Source organism: Poecile atricapillus, chromosome 3 (assembly GCF_030490865.1).
Source record: "Poecile atricapillus isolate bPoeAtr1 chromosome 3, bPoeAtr1.hap1, whole genome shotgun sequence".
NCBI classification, from domain to species: Eukaryota; Metazoa; Chordata; class Aves; order Passeriformes; family Paridae; genus Poecile; species Poecile atricapillus.
In genome coordinates this window covers 99781492-99798733 of record NC_081251.1, presented here as the reverse complement: position 1 = coordinate 99798733, position 17242 = coordinate 99781492, and the positions used below count along the sequence as shown (strand labels likewise).

Genomic DNA, 17242 nt, shown 5'->3' with positions numbered 1-17242 from the left:
ATAGCTCTGGGGTTTTTTTGATGGAGAATAATAGTCAGCAGCCCTGCCATGCCACTTCACCTTGCAAGCTTGCAGTCCAACCAGCGTTCAGCTGTCCCGATCTCACAAGCACAGGTATGTTTATGGGGTGGTGCTGAGGGATTTTGTTCATTAGTAACCTTATTCTGTGGGGCATGATTCCTGATATAGAGTATTTCTGCCACCAGTACATGGATCATTTTTCCTGTGCTTCTTGCATTCGAATGCTTTTCCATAACTTAAAACTTGCTCTGCTAGGTTCTAAAGTACTATTTTGTAAGAAGGAAGAATTGGCCTTATCCTCAAAATATGTACAGAATAATGTGTCCTTCCTCAATAAATTGAATTAGAGGAGAGACTTCTGTTGCTACTGATTTTGCCATTCTCAGTGCAGAGCCATTCAGCCTACAACTGTTCATGTGAACAGCTTCTGTGTAGTTCCTGCCTACAGCGAAAGTACCCTTACAGCATCCACAAAATACTCCCATTTCTCTTAGTTTAACATTAACCTTGGTTTAAGTGGCAGACTGGAGGCTTTAGTCTGGGCATTTGAGATCTGGGGGTTTGTATTATTTAGGCCAGACATTTTAGGGATGGGGGTGTTTGTTTAGAGCAGATTTAAGACAAATACTGACAGCGAAGGTTTAAGGCAGTTTCTGTAACCTGTCCTTCATGCCCCTCTGGTCTCTTATCGACATCTAAACTGCAGCCGTAGCTCTCCAGGACCTGGGAAAAGAACCTGCAGATGGGATATCTACTGCTTCTCTACCCCACCATCAGGCAAGGTAAGGAACCTTGCCCCTGCACCAGGTACACACACAAGCAGATCAAAAATGTAAACCTTTATTATATTTTCCTCGATCAAAAAACCCTGACAGACCATCACTCTTTTCTAAGACCAGCACCCACCCCCAAAACACAGTAGATTTAGGTTAGCTTTTTGGCTAAAGAAGGGAAATAGATATACTAAACATGATAAAAGAAAGCTTTAAATACAGTGTAAAAATATGCCCTCAGCTAATGGAGCCGACCCGTATCTTTCTTAAATAAATATGTAAAATCAGTTACTACCGGATAAAGTGCAACAGTGGCAGAGCAGCAGTGGTGAGGTAGCGCGGTGTGTGACTGCTCCCCGCCCGGGCAGCGCGGTGCGGGACGGGGTCCGGCGGGAGGGCTGCGCATTTAACCTGTGCCCGCCCGGGCCGCGTCCCGCCGCGGCGGCGCTCAGAGGGCGCGGAAGGCGCCGAGCGCGTTCTCCTCCCACTCCGAGCCCGACTCCGAGTAGCCGCTGGTGTCCTCGGCGTCCGACACGGGCGAGTACTGCCCGCAGAAGGCGCGGGCCGGCGGGAAGGGGCCGGCGGCGCTCCCCGCGAACGGGGCGGGCTCGGCCCCGCCGGGCTGGCCGGGCGGGAAGCCCTCGAAGCCGGGGCCAGGGGAGAAGCCGGCGGCCGGCGGCCACGTGTAGGGAGCGGAGCCGTCCTCCGTCCGAGCCACCCCGGAGAGGGCGCAGCGGGGCCGCTCCGGGGCTCGCAGGGCGGCGAAGCGGGGCGGCCGCGGGCAGCCCGGCGGCGGCGCGGCGGGGCCGGGGCGGGCCGGGCCCCGCTGGCGGCGGGACTTGGCTCGGCGGTTCTGGAACCAGACCTGGGGAGAGAGGGCGGCGGTGAGCGCGGCGGGGCGGCCCCGGCGCGGCGGGCGCGGCACGGCCGGCGCCCCTCACCTGGATGCGGGACTCGGGGATCTGCGTGGCGTCGGCCAGTTTCTCCCGCAGGTAGATGTCGGGGTACATGGTGTCCTGGAAAACCAGCTCCAGCGTCTCCAGCTGCGCCGCCGTGAAGCTGGTCCGCTTCCGACGCTGCGAGGCCGCCGGCGCCCCCTCCGACGGCTCCGCCGCGGGAAGCGCCCTGAGGGCGGGCGAGGCCGGGCCGGGCCCGCCGCCCCCCGCCCACCTGCCTGAGGGGAAGGCGGGCGGCTCCGCCGGGGGCTCCCCGAAGCGCAGCGCGGCCATGGCAGCGGCGAGGAGGGGGCCCGGCCTGCCCACCGCGCTTTATAGCCGGGGAGGGGGCTCGGCAGGGGCGGGGGTTCGAAGGGGCGGCACGGCCCCGCGGGGAAGGTGAGCTCCGGGCACCCCGCCGGGCCCCGCGCCCCAGGCTGCCGGTGGGGTGCTCGACTGGGGCGGCCCCTGCCTTGCTCAGCCCAGAGGACACAGTGATGCCCTATGCGTGCCTGACGGGGGTGGGTGATGGCTGGCAGCCCTCGACTCCCCGCCCGAAACATGGACAGCAGGAGGGAGAGGGGAGCGGGCTTTGCATCCGCACGCAAAACAGCTGGGTGTTGGGAGTTTGGCACCCCGGAGAGGACCCAGAGCAGCGGCTGGGTTATAGGTGATACAACATCTGGGCTGATAGGGTTATGAAGTTCACTCCCTCCAGCTATTGGTATGGGGGTAGATGCTCTCAAGCAACTGACTGCTTTGGCGAGTAATGGATGGTGCATGGTGTGAGACATAAAGCAAACACAAGTTATCTCTTCCAGTGGCCGCTACTGCTCCGCTTGCAGTGCTTCGCTGCCAGCTGTGCGGGTGGTGTGCAGCTGCCTGATGTGCCTGCTGCTGCAAAAACATCTTTCTTTTTAAGATGCAAGTTAAATGCACCTGGAGAGCCACAGCAGCTCAGAGAGGGCAGAGGCAGACATTGGTGTCATCACCTTTTCCACCACTTGTTAATGCCTTTACACATCACACTAGTGCTGCTGCAATAACTGATTCCCAGACAGAGAGATCTCGTGCTGAAACGCTACCTGCACACCCCAACAGCACCAATGCATTTAAAATGGTTTGTCCTCATTTTACTTTTTACAACTGTCTCCCAAGAAAAGTTACTTTGTACAGAAAATCATGTTTAAATTGTTAAAAGCTGTTCTTGGAAGTTTTGTTCCTAAAACATTTGTACCTTTGTGCTTTCACATGTGCAGCAATCCAGGTGCTTTCATACCTGAGGTTTCTAGGTTGTTCCCAGAATCATGGGCTGTAATCTGCAGACAGCAGAGTCATGAGATTTGTACAACGTTCTCAATTAGCAGTGTAATGAGAGGTCAGGGTGGTGAGAAAGGGCACAAGTGAGTGGTGATCCAGAAGGCACAGTCAGCATTATTTAGGGTCTATAGTGAACAAACTCACGAAGTGTTGAATCGCTCTGTAGATTCCATGCAGATTTAGAAGATGCCACAGGTGGCAGCAAAGGAGAATTATTCCAGATTACATTTACATGATGAATGTTTTGTTGTATTTTACATCAAATAATATTCCTGGAAAACATAGCAGAGGTTTCTTTTTTGAAGGATTTAATTCTGCTTCTGGAATTATGCCATTATAAGGACATAGTTTCTAGGATTTGATTAAGTCTGCCAGACAGAGCAGATTTTTGAGGAAATGTATTTTTTCACACACATACATGTGTTTTTCTTTCAGCAGCAGCCCAGGCTTAAGGAGCTGCTAGCACCACAGCCCCCCCACTGTTCACCCCTGTCCTGATGCCCTCCCTTTAGCTGAGCATGTGTCAGTCCACACAGTGTGATCAGGGAATACCCAAGTTAAATTAACTGTACAGTAACAACAGTTGAGGTTTGTTGGTTGGGTTTTTTCAATCCAGATCTAGGATTCCTACCTGTGGGTTACCAATATCCCCAGGATGGCTGTACAAGCGAGAGGACACTGCCAGATGGAGCAGGAGGGAAATGAGGGGGTCCCATCTGGGGTGCTTCTAGGACTGCCCCACCTGGATCTGATTCTGAGCTAGCTGAGGACAAAACTGAGACAGACTGCCCAGGAGCATGGTGTTTTTCAGTGTCAGACTTCCCATTACAACAACTATCAATGTATATTGAACAGATACTCAGGAAAGAGTGAGTACTGGGAGTTAATAGACCTATTCCCAACTCATAAATCTGGAAATGGGCTGACTCTTTGATCTCTGACTGCTGTGACATCCTTCAGGCCAAAAGCCTCCTCGGTTCCTTGCCCTTTATGGTTCCAGAGGTGTTCCAATACTGTCTTGTGACAGCAGCTGACAAGCTTCCCTTGGTGAGGAAGAGAACGGTGAGGCTTCCCAGGCCTGAAAACTTATATTAGGAGACAGAGATGTAACAATTATACACTTTTTAAAAGTCTACATTGTTACAAAGGAAGTAAAATAACTTTCACATGCTACATTTTGTGGCTTTCCATGTTGTCCGTGGATGCAGTGTGACCAGTGGTTCTGCCATGTGGAATAGAAAACCCTTTGTGACTGAATTGTGGGCAAAACAGCCGGTGCCCTTGGTGCAGCCCAGGATTACACACACGGGCCCCAGGGTGTGGGGCTCACACTCAGTCTCTTCATTATCTGGCTGCAGACAATCATATTTTCTAGCAGACATACCTGCGAGTAGATGAGACCGCTGTGAGCAGGTCAGGCTGTGCTGCCTGTCTGCAGGTGCTGAGTTCTGTTTAGTCTGCCTCAGTTTCCATGTCTGGGCTGGCTGGCTATTACCAGCATGTTCATATATCTTGGTGATGAGTTCTTTTCTGCTTACCTTTGCAAAAGCAAAGCAATTCTGGAGCAAGACCAGAGCCCAGGATTCATATTTTCCCTTTCCTATTGCTCAGAGCATCACACAGTAATTTTATCCATGGGATCCTTGTGGTCACCCTTCTGTATTGGCTTGGTCTGAAACAGATCTAAGGTTGAATAAAACCATGGTGGGCCAACTGTAAAGGAGTGTGCTCTTAGGTGGACATCAGAATAGGAGGTTTCTGCCTCCTCCCAGGCAAGCAGAGTGGCATGAAAGACAGCTCCTTGCTTCCTTCTGGCAGTTCTCTCCCCTCCCAAGGCTGGCATACTTCTCCACAGCTCCCACAGAGTATCATCCCACTGATGTCCTAAAAGCTGTGCCTGTGGGGTAGTGCAGTGTGCCTCCTGCAGCAAGAAAGAAGTGCTGTGTCTGGATTCAGCGGAGTTTCCATTGCCTGACAAGTAGTTTTCCATCCTCTTGTGTGCCTTGCAGTCTGACAAGGAAGTTTCTGATGCCTTGTAGGTGCCAGCATTTGCATGGAGTCATACTCTGGTAAGGGCTGGAAGCATTTAGAAGACATTCAATTTTGTCCCTTCCTGTTTTGCAGACTTGCTTTTATTTGTGCCACCAGGGCACAAAGGTGGATTTTATGTCTTCCCTCAAGAAGCAGAAGTCCAGAAGTGGCTTGCTTTTTGAAATTAAGATGGCTAAAACTGAAAGAGCTATCTCTAAGGGAAAAGCAGACTGCCTTGTGTTGATATCAAAAATTACAGGCTGCTTCAGAAGCTGTTTACATTCATCTTCACTTTATTTGTCAGGAGAGAAACTTCTTGTGCTTTTGTCTGTGCTGGGAGTGCTTCAACACTGAGGAATCTGTGCCAAGAGGACTCACAATACAAAATGTGCCTGTGTCTGCAGTAAAACAGTTTTAAGCTTCAGCTGGAGAACACACTCTCACATCACTGCTGCCAGCTCTGAGCATCCAGCAAGGGTAAGACAGGCTGTGAAACATGAAGATGGTGGAGAAGCAGGGGGAGATAGGCTCTGTGGTGAGTCTTCCAGCTAGCTGGCTCTTCAGCCTTTTGCTTGTCAAGCTGGGGAGGTTCTCTCAGGCTCTTGGGGCTACAGAGTCATCTTTTAAATGTGCAGCTTAAGATCCTGCCTTATGTAACTTGAGGAACTGGAGCTTGGGAAGCATCCCAGAATGCATGGCAAGAGTAGGTAGCAGTGTGACACACAGTCATGGCTTTGCTGACAAGACAAACACACCCCTTTAAATAACTAACACGTGAGAAGTTCTGCTGCTCAGTCCTGGAGGGAATGGGACACCAGGGGTTTTGCCATGCAGTGATTTGTAACCAGCTGTACAGCCTTGGCTGTGTTCAAACTCCTCTGGCTTGTCAGATGTCACATCACCCTGTTCCTTCTAGGACTCTACAAGGACATAGATTGTGCACAGTCTTTTGTCATTCCAGCAAGGTTTATTGTTTTTTTCATTTTGGTGGCTGTCTTCAACATGAATTTTCTGGCCACTAAACCCAAGGTTCAGGTTTTTTCAGGAGATTTAGCAGTCTCTTGTCAACCTGACTAAATTTGCAAAGATTTGGTATCTTGGCGATCTCAATTTCTACATCAGTTTTAATTTAAATTGGCCAAAAGGTTCAAATCTTATCACAGAATCATAGAAAGGTTTAAGTTGGGAGAGACCTTAAAGATCATCCAGTTCCAGCCCCACAGCCATGAGCAGGGTCACCTTCCACCAGGCCAGATTGCTCAGAGCCCAATCCAACATGACCCTGAACATTTCCAGGTATGGGGCATCCACAACTTCCCTGGACAACCTGTGCCAGTGCCTCACCACCCTCACAGTAAAGAATTTCTTCCTAATATCTAATCTAAACCTACTCTCAGTTTGAAGCCATTTACCCTTGGCATATCATGACATGCCCTTGTAAAAAGTCCATCTCCATGTATTAGGAGACTGACCAAAAGAAGGGACAGTGGTCACACAAACCTGATTTCATTAATTTAGAGAAAGTTTAAGAAAAAAATAAAACCACATTTTTGCTGGTAAGACTTAAGTTTAAGCTATCCCTAGAAAGCTTGTCCCTGAAGAAGCAATCCCTGGATAATTAGCTCACAAAGTAAATTAATTGTAGTCCAGACACATTTTTATGGTTTCTTATATAACTACATATTCTCCAGAGTTTCTGCTGGCAGGAAAATACTATATAATTTACAGCTTCTCTAGCAGGGCCCTGATAGCAAAAATTGTTAATGCATGCTAGGCTTAGGTTTTGAGGTTTTTTCATTCTGCCTAAGAGGAAATCTTTATATGAATACTTAATTTCTCTTTGATTGCTTCTGGTCATTGTGACAAAGCTCTTTACAACCTCCAAATGCTTTTAGAGGTTTATCAGGTCTTCCCAATGTACAGACACAAGATCTATATATTGAGGCCCATCCAGGCTTTTAGGTAGAGTTCCGAGATCTTACAATGATGTCATGTTGTTAATTTAGACCTGTCATTTTTCTAGTCCTCACGGCTTTAACAAGGAAGAGCTTGAGCAGGGTGGGCTGTGTATAGTCCTCACTCTGGTGTGGTTTGCAGACACCTTGAAATATATTCTTGAAAGGCCTAAGGTGCCTGTCCATTGTGAATATTCAACTGTGTCCCTGAGAGCCCCTCCTTGCCAGAGTCCTCTACAGGGAAGAGGGGGCTTGCGTTTTTGGTCAGCACCAGGGAATGTGTTCCCCTCCAGCTGGGACACAGTGAGGTACATACAGCCAGTGTCTCAGTGCAAGGTCAGAAATGGGACTTGGCCATGCTCCAGGCTGTCCCAGTGGGGGGACTGGGACTCTCCAGCTTGGGTGCTGGGGAGTAAAAAGGAGATGGTGCTGTCACAGTGTCCTGAGTGTGACCTGTGACCAAGGGGCTGGGCTGAACCCCTTTCAGTGGTTTTGTACTGATAGGGGTACAGAAGGTACTTTGGGCATATCTCCAGTGTGATGAAGCCCATGGCCTTGGGGGGATGTCAGAATGATGTCAGAGCCTAGTGACATCAATCCGCAACACAGCTTATTTCAGATCACCAGGCTTGCCCAGCAGCTCTGTGCACAGACAGAGGTTTAAAATAAATGCACTGTGACAAGAGGTTATGTTCTCTCTGAAAGACGCCTGCCTTGCTTGGCTCAGACCTGATTACCTCTATATAAGTACAATCTATTTTCCTTTGAAAATTCAGCTGCCGTGTCTCCTTGGTTTAGGCCATGAGGAACTAATAGTATCTTGTGACTTTAGCCCTGTGCTTAGGAGGGGGATGTGACTTGGTGGGGTGAGCCATTTCCTGAGAGGTGTGAGACGTGACTTCAAGACCTGGTGGTGCCATTCGTGTATTCTGCTCCGAGGAGTTGATAAGAGCTTCAGACACACAGAGAGCCTTGAAGGAAGCGGTGGGGGCAGCAGGGAGGCGTAAAAACTCAGCAAATGCATATGAAAAGATCAAGGGGCTGTATTTGCTAAATCCCAACAGGAACAGATTTGGGGCAAGATGCCCAGGTTCAGAGAGGACCCAGACACAGCAACAGGGCAAGAGCAGAGTATGCCTGATGGCTGGCAGCTGTCTCCCTACCATCCGAGGGAGAGGAAGATTCAGGATTTGAGAGTGGGAGGGAGATAAGAGCAAATGGTGGGAGTGGGAAGAGGGAAAGAGCAATAGGGAGGAAGCTACCTGGAGATAGGAGGGGCTGGTTGAAAGAGCAGAGGATGTTTAATGTTGAATTTAAATATACTTAAACCTCAGTTTGCCTTTGGGTTTTGAGACTTCCCAAGAATGGCAGAGTACATGTACCTGACCCTTGCTGGTGCTTCTGCAGTGAGAGGGCAGTCCCACCAAGTTTTCTGTGCAGCAAACCCTAGGCTTAAACAAATTGTTACTGCAATTTCTCTCTGTGTCCTCTGATTTTCTAGCATGTGCTTTTGTGAGAGAACCTAAAGCTTCTTTTTAATGGAATTTACTGTATTGCTTTGCTTACTCACATGCTCTGAACAAGGTCATACCCAACTCTTAAAGATATTTTCCTTAATGAGGATTTGCTGAGAACTGTTGGTGCAGATGATTGTGGGTACAAAATAACTGCGTTATCCAAACTCCCAATAATGTTTAATTATTTTGCTGTGAAAGCAAAGGAACATATCTGCAGATGAACAAAAAAAGAAAGAAGGAAGAAGATAAGAACACAAGAGCTAAGAAAAAGACAGGACCATGTTTTCTTCCTTTTCATTCAGTACCTACTTGGGAGAGGCCGCCTGCCAGGGTGCAGCCAGAATATACACACAGAGTGGGGAAGGCAGGGTGATGGATTGCATAGAAGCCACATCCTTCTCTAACAGCACTGGATAACAGCAAAAAAACCAGTCCCCTCTCTTCCCTTTTCAGGCTCCTTAGCTTTAGCAAGCATTGTCAGGGCATTGTTTTCTACCTTTTCTTGGCAGGCTCTTAAACCCTTATCATCATCCCCTGCATGTGGTAAGCTCTTCCTTCTACTCCAACTTAATAAATGAGTCACAAGATTCTCTGTTTCTGTCTTGCAGTGTTTGGTATCTGAGAGCATGAGCTGCTGAAATTGATGGATTTTTATGTAAGTGTTATTATTTTTGTTTGTTTGTTACAGCTTGTGTCTCACGGTTATTGAGAAAAGGATCCAAATGTGAAGCAAGTTTTACTTCGATGGTTCAAAACCAGAAGACAATACGTAGAACCAGAACTGCCCCAATGTGGTTGGATGCCTCTTACCATATGAACATGGACCCACAGTCTTTCTTTGCACTACCTTGGTGCTATTAAAATCCACCAAGTTTTCCCTTTCTGAGTGGTACTGCGTGGAGAATCCTCCACCTGGCTTCCCTGTGCTTCCCTGCTTCTTCTCAGGCATGTGCCAAGGTCAGTGCTCTGGCTTCAGTCTAATCATTCATTCTAAATATTTCCCACCTTCTTTTCTGATTAGTTTTGGAGGTGAGGGACTTTTAGTCTTATGTATCATAACATTTACAACAAAACCATTTTGGTTTTGTTCTTGCATTTTTTTCTGGGCTCTTTAATTTCAAAGGTTTTCAAGACTCTGTAAAGTTTGGAAAATTTTCAGGTTTAACATGAGCACGGAATGTGGGAAGTTTCACCTGAGCTGGGGTTTTGCAGTTGATCATTAAATCAGCAGTACCACATGATCATAGCTGGGAAGAGCAGTGGTTACTATGCCATTTGATGAAGTCATTCTCTTCTGTGCATGAATTGACTCATATTTCTTTGCTATTTAAAATCAAATTAAAAAGAAGTGCCACACAACACACTCAGTAGGCATTATTTCTGTGGGTTATCTCGACTTTTTAAGCCCACAGCACAGTTTTCTGGTGCCTGACTCACACAGAAGCTCCACGTATTTGCGCAGAACAGTGTCTCCATCCTCCTCCCCCACTATCCCGTCCCCCTGCCTTACCCATCCCAGATAAATTGTCCAATAGCATCCTGTTTTTTGGCTCACTCCTCTGGCAAAGGCTCTCTCTGAGGCACGTCCCAGCCTCCAGCCTGCACCATTGCCCCCCTGAGCTGCTCTGCTCATTCTCTCCCTCCCATTTTACATGACAGCTGTTTATCTTCCCCTTTTATTCAAGCTCAACTCCTCTGCTTTTATTTCTGGCAGAGTTATTTTTCTATTTGACTTTGTCTGTTTGCCAAGGCCACACCCTTGTCACCTCCTAAATCCGATCCTCTCCTTTGATGACTAAAGGTCTTCCCCTCCTTCCTTTTATTGGTACTTTTATCTCTTTCTCCATTATCTTTTAGTCCCCTTGATTCTTACCCCTCTCTTTTGCATATGACCAAGTTTGTTTTACATGTTACTTGGGGGATTTTAGACTTTTCTCCTTGACAGCTTTTCTTCCCTAGCCCCTGGAAGGTTCTCGGTGCTGCTGGACACATGGCAAAGAGCAAATACATTTATTACTCCAGATGGGACAACTGCAATCCAAGATGGAGAGTGACTCTGGGCTGGGTTGATCTCAGCAGCTCTCTACTGTCATCTTAGCCATCCCCCATATTTTTACAAGAATGTTTTTCCTCTTTTGCAGTCACATCTTTGCAGCTGAGATACCGCTTACTTAAGGTATTTGAGGTAAGAGAAGGTTTAAGGGAATGCTGAGAGTTTGCTGCAGATCTGAGTGATCAAAAAAGGGTGCAGCAGCATCATAGTGTAGGTTTCTATTTTCAGTTCCACTGCTGCTGGCCTCTTTTGTCACTCACTGACAATGCCTGAAATATGGCTAAAGACAAAATATTTATGACAGTGACTGGAAATTGTGCAGCTGGGCAGGATATCACATCAATCACAGCATCACCTGGGTGCTTTACATCACCAGCATAGCAGTGTTCATGATTTTCTAACATTTCAAAAACATTGTATTTCTCTCAAATTTTGCCAGGATAAAGGCAGAAGTGAGAAGATAAGGAATTTTCTTTTATAAATCTCTCTTGGTTGAGCTCTCCTTTCTCTGGGTTTTGTATTTTTATCAACTAAGGCAGCAAGAGTCCTGGCATGTACAAAGCAGTCCAGGATAAACAGGGAACCTGCTGCCACTAAAAATCCTAACAAACCGAGGACTGATCCTACCTGCCCACTGAGCTTGATTTTGCATCTCTTCAGCCAAATGGTGATCTTTCCTCTGGCTGCATGGAGGAGACTCCTGCTTTAGGGACCAGGATAATTCCTAAGAGCCATGCAGGTGTCCAACCAAGCAAATCCTCCCTGAAATGTTGCACTTTTTCATCATCTACCCAACCTGACCTCCCTTATTCCAAGTAAGTCTTTGCGTTTCAGATTTCCACAGCAGCAAGTTGACATTAACAGTGTATAACCAAGTCTGGGCTGTCCAAACACACCCATCAAATGCCAGTGCAACTTGCCTGTGACCCCACTGCTGAAGAGAAGGTGCATGGCACACTGGCAGAGATACACAGGGTTGTTCCTAGAAGATGCCTGTTCCAAAGCTGGATTGGAACTCCTGCTTCCTGCTCTCCAGCCCTTTATCTAATCTTGAAGCAATGCAGCTTTGCCAGATTCCTTTGTCTAACCAAAGTGCAAAAGCTATTTTCAGGTGGGAATTTTACTTAGGACTATGTAAAATGTGTAGGCACAAAAAGCTTCAAAAGACCAGGTCATTCATTCCAGGCCTCACTGAATTCTTTCCCTGTCCACACTTCCCAGGGTCATTTCTCAAACTCTGGCCCATGTTTTCAGCAGTTGGAGAAACCATTGACCATATCACACAAAAGTAAATACTTACTTTTTTTTCCACAACAAAAGGAGAGCCACTCCTGCAAAATCCTCTCCAGCTCTGTGGGTCCAGGTTGCTGTTTTTCTCCATGTAGGCATGTAAAAATCATGAATTGTGAAAAAAAGGGTGATGAAATGCTCTTTGGAGCACTTGCAGAATAGCCATAATTTAGATAATGGCTTTTTTTTTTTACTCTTGAGCCATTTGGGAGTTGATCATTGAACATTGATATGAATAGGAAGGGGAGCATAACATAAAGAGGACAGCAACAACCCTGAGGCTGGGAGACTTGTGTGGTTGCTGGTGTCATATGCTGAAGCAGAAATTAATTTGACATTTTGGAAGGGGAAGACAGTGCTGGTCAGTCCTGGCTGCTGCACTGGGTACATGCTGATTCATTTGGCTATGAGGGTAATGCATTTTGCAGCAGAAAGGAGGCTTGTGTCTGTGCAGTTTTCAAGGGGGATTGTGCCATCACACCCTACAAACTGTAAACAGTGTCAGATTGTGAAAGGGCTTGTGCCAGTACATCTCACCTGTGACGTTTTTGGCAGGCCATCTAACCAACACCCAGGGAAGACTCACAAACTGGTGACGCACCACCTCCTCCTTTTGCAGTCTTTCCTGGTGAAGGTAGGCTAGATATCCCTGGCTTGGCCCCTTCTTGCCAGGACAGTGGGTCTCTGTAAGATGAAACAGAAGTCAGGCAAAGAGTAAGATATTGACATTTCCCCATGAGGTCATTTAGGATCCCAGAAGAAACTGTACCTGAAAACCAGAGTCCTCAGTCACAGACAGAGAGGAGGTGCAGTGCATGTAAAGCTGTGAAAGTACCTCAGGAAACCCAGGCCATTCACATGGGGTATGTCCAGCTATAGAATAATAGAGATACTGACACACACAAAGACAGTGTGGATTTAGATATTTTGGACTTGAGTCCTGCATAAGCTTCAGCTTTGTTTCAACTAACTCAGCTTTGTTATTTTTCTTGAAATGAGTACAGTGCAGAGCTTTCTCCCAAAAGCTTTGGAAGCTGCTGGTCCAGTCCAGGAAGCGGGCTGGGTGTGTGATGCTCCTCTCCAATGAGTTTTACTGCACAGTAGCTTTTACCCAGGTCCCAGCAGCATCCTGGTGGCACCAGTGATAACAGTGTAAAAGCATTTGGCCTCTTTTGGTGTGGACAGTCATCCAGGAGGCACTAAGAGAGCTACCTACAGTGAGGTACTACAGCTCTTGGTCACTGCTGACCTGGGCCAGATTCGATTGCCAATCCTGAGATGAGAGATTTCACTCTGTCATTCTTCTCCAGAGGTTTCTGCTCTTCCTGGAAAAAAATATTCATGGACATTTGTAATGGATGCAGGAAAAACAAGCAAACACATTCCCAGGCTTTTATTTCTCTGCTGGTATTGCATTGCTTCCTGTGACCCTCTCTCCTCCCAGCAATGCACAGATTTCTTGTTGCATAGGCTGGGTGGAATATATTTTAGAGCAAGACTCTATTTAGCCGTGATGTCAACTGCAGCCAACTATAAAAAGCTCAGTAATGCTCTTTGAAAGTGTAACAGCTGCTGCTCCACTCAGTCCCTGGTGTATTACAAGTCCGCCCTACTTCACGTTCACACAACCAAAATAAAATACAATAGCAATCATTATATAGTTCAAGGAATTTGGGACATAATCTCCCCAGAAACCAGGAGGAATTCAAGGTTAGACAAACTGAGTAATTTTGCACAGTTTGTTAACAGAAAGGTAATCTTACCTGGATTTGCAAAATTGACTGACTTTTACCTCACATTGTCTATGTGCTATTAGTGATCCTTACCTAGTGACAACAGAGCAACAAATCTTCCTTTGGGCAGCTCTGCTGGGTGCTGTTCACACACACTTACAAACTGAGCTCTTGCATGGGGTGAGTTCATCATATGTTACCAAATATTCAAAACCTATTTTCATACTCAACTGGATTTAGCCATATATATTTAAAAAACACTGACCAGGCCAAAATTTCCCACAAAAGCAGGAAAGGAAACTGTTGAAGGAAATGGGATTTATTAATCTAGAATGAATAGATAGAAGTGAATTGTGAGAGGTGATTTTGGCTGGGTCTCTATTAAGGACAGCCCTGAAACTGTGGATGTTGTAGTAAAGTCTTTTTGTTTGTTTGTTTGTTTTCCAAAATTTGAACAATAAACATTCAGGCGTGATCACCACATTTCACTCTGTGGATTTGCTTCTGCTGAGGATTTTGAAAAATCTTCCAGGCATATGTCTGCTTTACTATAAAATAGGAAGGTTGAGCAACCTGCCCACAATTATGTGAAAGTCAGTGAGTGGCAGAGCAAAAAGGTGAGCCTGGCTGTGCTTTCCCCCTTCCCTGCAGTGGCTGGCCTGCCATCTGGTGACATTACCAGTGGCACATCCAATTCCATTTCCTGAAACCAACTAAGCTCAAACAATATGAGTCCAGGAAGCAACAGCTACACAAAAAAAAAAAAAGAAGGAAGGTTTCAGAGAAAGAATCTCATGAGTACCCAGTTTGCTGTAGTGGTTGCTGCTGTTGGACTGAGACATGGCTTGGCACAGCCTGTAGTGGGGACCAGCCAGGCTGAGGGACAGCACCCTCCTGCCTCACAGAGCCTCCAGCTCCCTTCTGCATCCCCGACAGGACTAAACAGTGCAAAGTGGCTGCAATGTCGTAGCAGGGTGGTTTGGTTTGTAGTGCAGATAGGCCTTTGTAGTGTGGGTGTGGAGCAGTCTGTTCCAAGGGACGTGCAATCTCCTGTGACACGGGTTTGGAGCAGCCGTGAGCTCACCAGTCTGCGAGGAAATGGTCGGCTGCCAAACACGCCTGTTAGCAGAGGTGACAGGACAGCCAGGCAATGTGAGGAATGATTTGGCATCAGCCAAAGCCCTTGGGATGGAAACATGCACACCATGGGATGGGCTTGCCATGTCTCTGAGCACTGGCTGCACCCAGCTCCCGAGCAGGGATGTTTGATCCATGAGGAAATCAGAGACACGCAGAAATGAAAGCCAGCAGTCTTCAGGCACAGAAAGCTTGGGGAGGGAGCCAGGGAGCAGCACCAGTGTCTGTCCTTCCCTGCCTCCCTGACGGCTCTCTGGAAACCCCCTCGGGCTCCCCCACCTTGCCAGGGCTCCTGGCTGTTCACTGTGCCGTGGGCTCACAGTGTGAGCAGGAAAAGGACCTGGCTGGGGAGGTGGTTTCTTCCACCCACAGATACACATGCAAACACACAGTGTATGCTTGTTTAAATAAAGTGACTCTGAAGAAAGGTGACTTGTGTCAACACACAGAGACTAATTTACATGCTGCAGTGTGTAGCAATATGGTGTCAGGTAAGAGCTGGCACATTTTTCATGTCCAGCCATGTACACATAATGATATCACAGGGGGAGATGAGTTGCTGTGGAATTAAAGTGTGTTTTTTTTAATGGCACCTAGGAAACAGGATACTGGAAATCCTTGAACATTCAGTAACTTCTCAGCCAGTGCCTCTAACAGTCTACAGATTATTTAAGATTTTACTATATCCCTTTACAAATAAGAGTTCAATTCTTTAGATATTGAGCAGCCTCCATTCTAAATAGGGACAGCTGAAACTTTTTGCAAAGCTTTTCTCTACCTTTGTCTGAGGATTTGTGACAACCAAGTGGCTTCTGCACTTCCAGAAGTGAGACTGGCAAATTTTTGGCCATGAGCCCATTTGATCAAAGAAGAGAAAAAACAGTCCTGCAGTCCTAGACGGGTGACAAGATGAAGCTGTCTTGTACAACAGCCATGGAAACCTCAGGCTCCTGGTGTTCTGATTCCTTGGCTACGATTTTCCACTGTGACCAAGAGACTTATTTAATCCTTTCACTACTTCTTTGTAGTCTTGGATCTTTGAGGTGTCAGAAGGAATCATCAAACCAACACCTGCAACACATTAGAAGGGAACATCTTGTGCTGTGTCACTGGAGGGGAAAAAAAAATACTTCCTTTCTAAACACTTTCTTTTTCCCCTCTAATATATTTTACAAGTTGAGGAAAACAAGCTCTTTCAAAAAATAAAATTAACTGAAAATTTGGACCCCTTTGCAATGAATGTGATCCAACATCTTGGTTTTTTTACATGTGATTATAACAATTTTTCTTCTTTAGATCTTCTTGACTTTCCAACCCTTCTGAAGGACTTTTCTCCTGTTTCTTAGATGACAGTTAGAAAGATGAAAATTGTTAGATATTTTGTCTTGCATTAGATTACTTGCCTCTAAGTAAGTATTATTCTCATCAAACCACATCATATTGGATACTCTTACTTATTTCTGTGGGATTTGGGAGTCCTAATCAGGACCAGCCCCTTCCTGACATGACCACTTAAGCCAGGGGACTGGACTATTCTCTTAAAGTAACCAATAGTGAGATAATTATATTTTTACACCCAAAATGTAGTGAGGGGGTTTGGAACAAGTGGCCACTACCCTGCAAGTGGCATTTCACACCACAGTGATAAGGCTCAACCCTCAAAGATTGCTGCTGCCCTCTTTTTGGATAGAGAGGATTAGCAAGAACCAGCTATCTCATGGATAACAGGTTATGGGCACGCTACCAGTCATGCCTGGGACTCCATCCAGCAAGGAATTTCCTTCCCCAGGTTTGATCTAGAAAGAAATATCAGTTGATGCTCCTGATATTAGAGCCTGTTCTCTAGCTGGAAAATACCATTGTTTTGTTGTTGTTTAAAGGCTACTCAAGAATTACAGCAATGGGCACTCTGTGGAGGCCTGTAATAAAATCAACACCATGAGATATTCATGTACTTTTGATCCTAAGGGCTTGTCTCTACTAGAGATACTTTTTTTGCTGTAGCTCAGGTTAAAGACACACTCCTCCTGCTTATGTGTGTATAGCTACACCTAAATGAGGACTTTTATCAGCAAAAGACACAGCTCTTAACTCACATAATTGCACTGCTAAGGCTCCTTGAGTGCAGCCCAGCTTATATAGATTCTGCAGGCAGAAGGATGCCAGAGAATCGCTCCTTTCATCATGATAGTGTTTTATCTCGGGGGCCAGTGCTGATATGGTGGGTGTTGTTAACCTCTGCTACTTTAGGACTGGTGAGTAGGAACACATCAGCACTGAATCAGGCATTCAGATATTTCTCTCCTGGGAATATTGTTCAGGAATCTAGCTGGTGAAATGTACTTACCTTGGTTAAGCTTTTCCTTTGAGAACTATTGCCCTGTTTTTCCCACACATGCCAGCCATCCCAGACCCCACTTAACAAGGTACATGATGAGGTCCCCAGTGGGTGACTCCATTATCACTTTAAGTTATAT

General features: G+C 46.7%; 1 protein-coding gene and 1 long non-coding RNA gene across 2 annotated transcripts; one reads left to right on the top strand and one right to left on the bottom strand.

The window, feature by feature from the left end:
* Positions 1-1122: 1122 nt before the first annotated feature.
* Positions 1123-2023, bottom strand: MIXL1 (Mix paired-like homeobox). The gene is made up of 2 exons (XM_058835784.1): positions 1736-2023; positions 1123-1659 (listed from the first exon to the last, which is right to left on the bottom strand). Exons 1-2 carry the CDS (start codon positions 2021-2023, stop codon positions 1243-1245), a joined length of 705 nt encoding a protein of 234 aa, XP_058691767.1. The 3' UTR covers positions 1123-1242.
* Positions 1649-9896, top strand: LOC131577736 (uncharacterized). Its single transcript, XR_009277270.1, has 3 exons — positions 1649-1786; positions 5385-5557; positions 9241-9896. It is a non-coding gene; the product is annotated as an uncharacterized LOC131577736 (long non-coding RNA).
* The last annotated feature ends 7346 nt before the right edge of the window (positions 9897-17242 follow it).

What these genes read in the sequence shown, in the direction of transcription:
- MIXL1 (XM_058835784.1), bottom strand. Translation starts at nt 2,023, where the DNA reads ATGGCCGCGCTGCGCTTCGGGGAGCCCCCGGCGGAGCCGCCCGCCTTC. An exon ending in TCCCCGAGTCCCGCATCCAG is followed by an intron (nt 1,660 to 1,735) that starts GTGAGGGGCGCC and finishes CTCTCTCCCCAG; the next exon opens with GTCTGGTTCCAGAACCGCCG.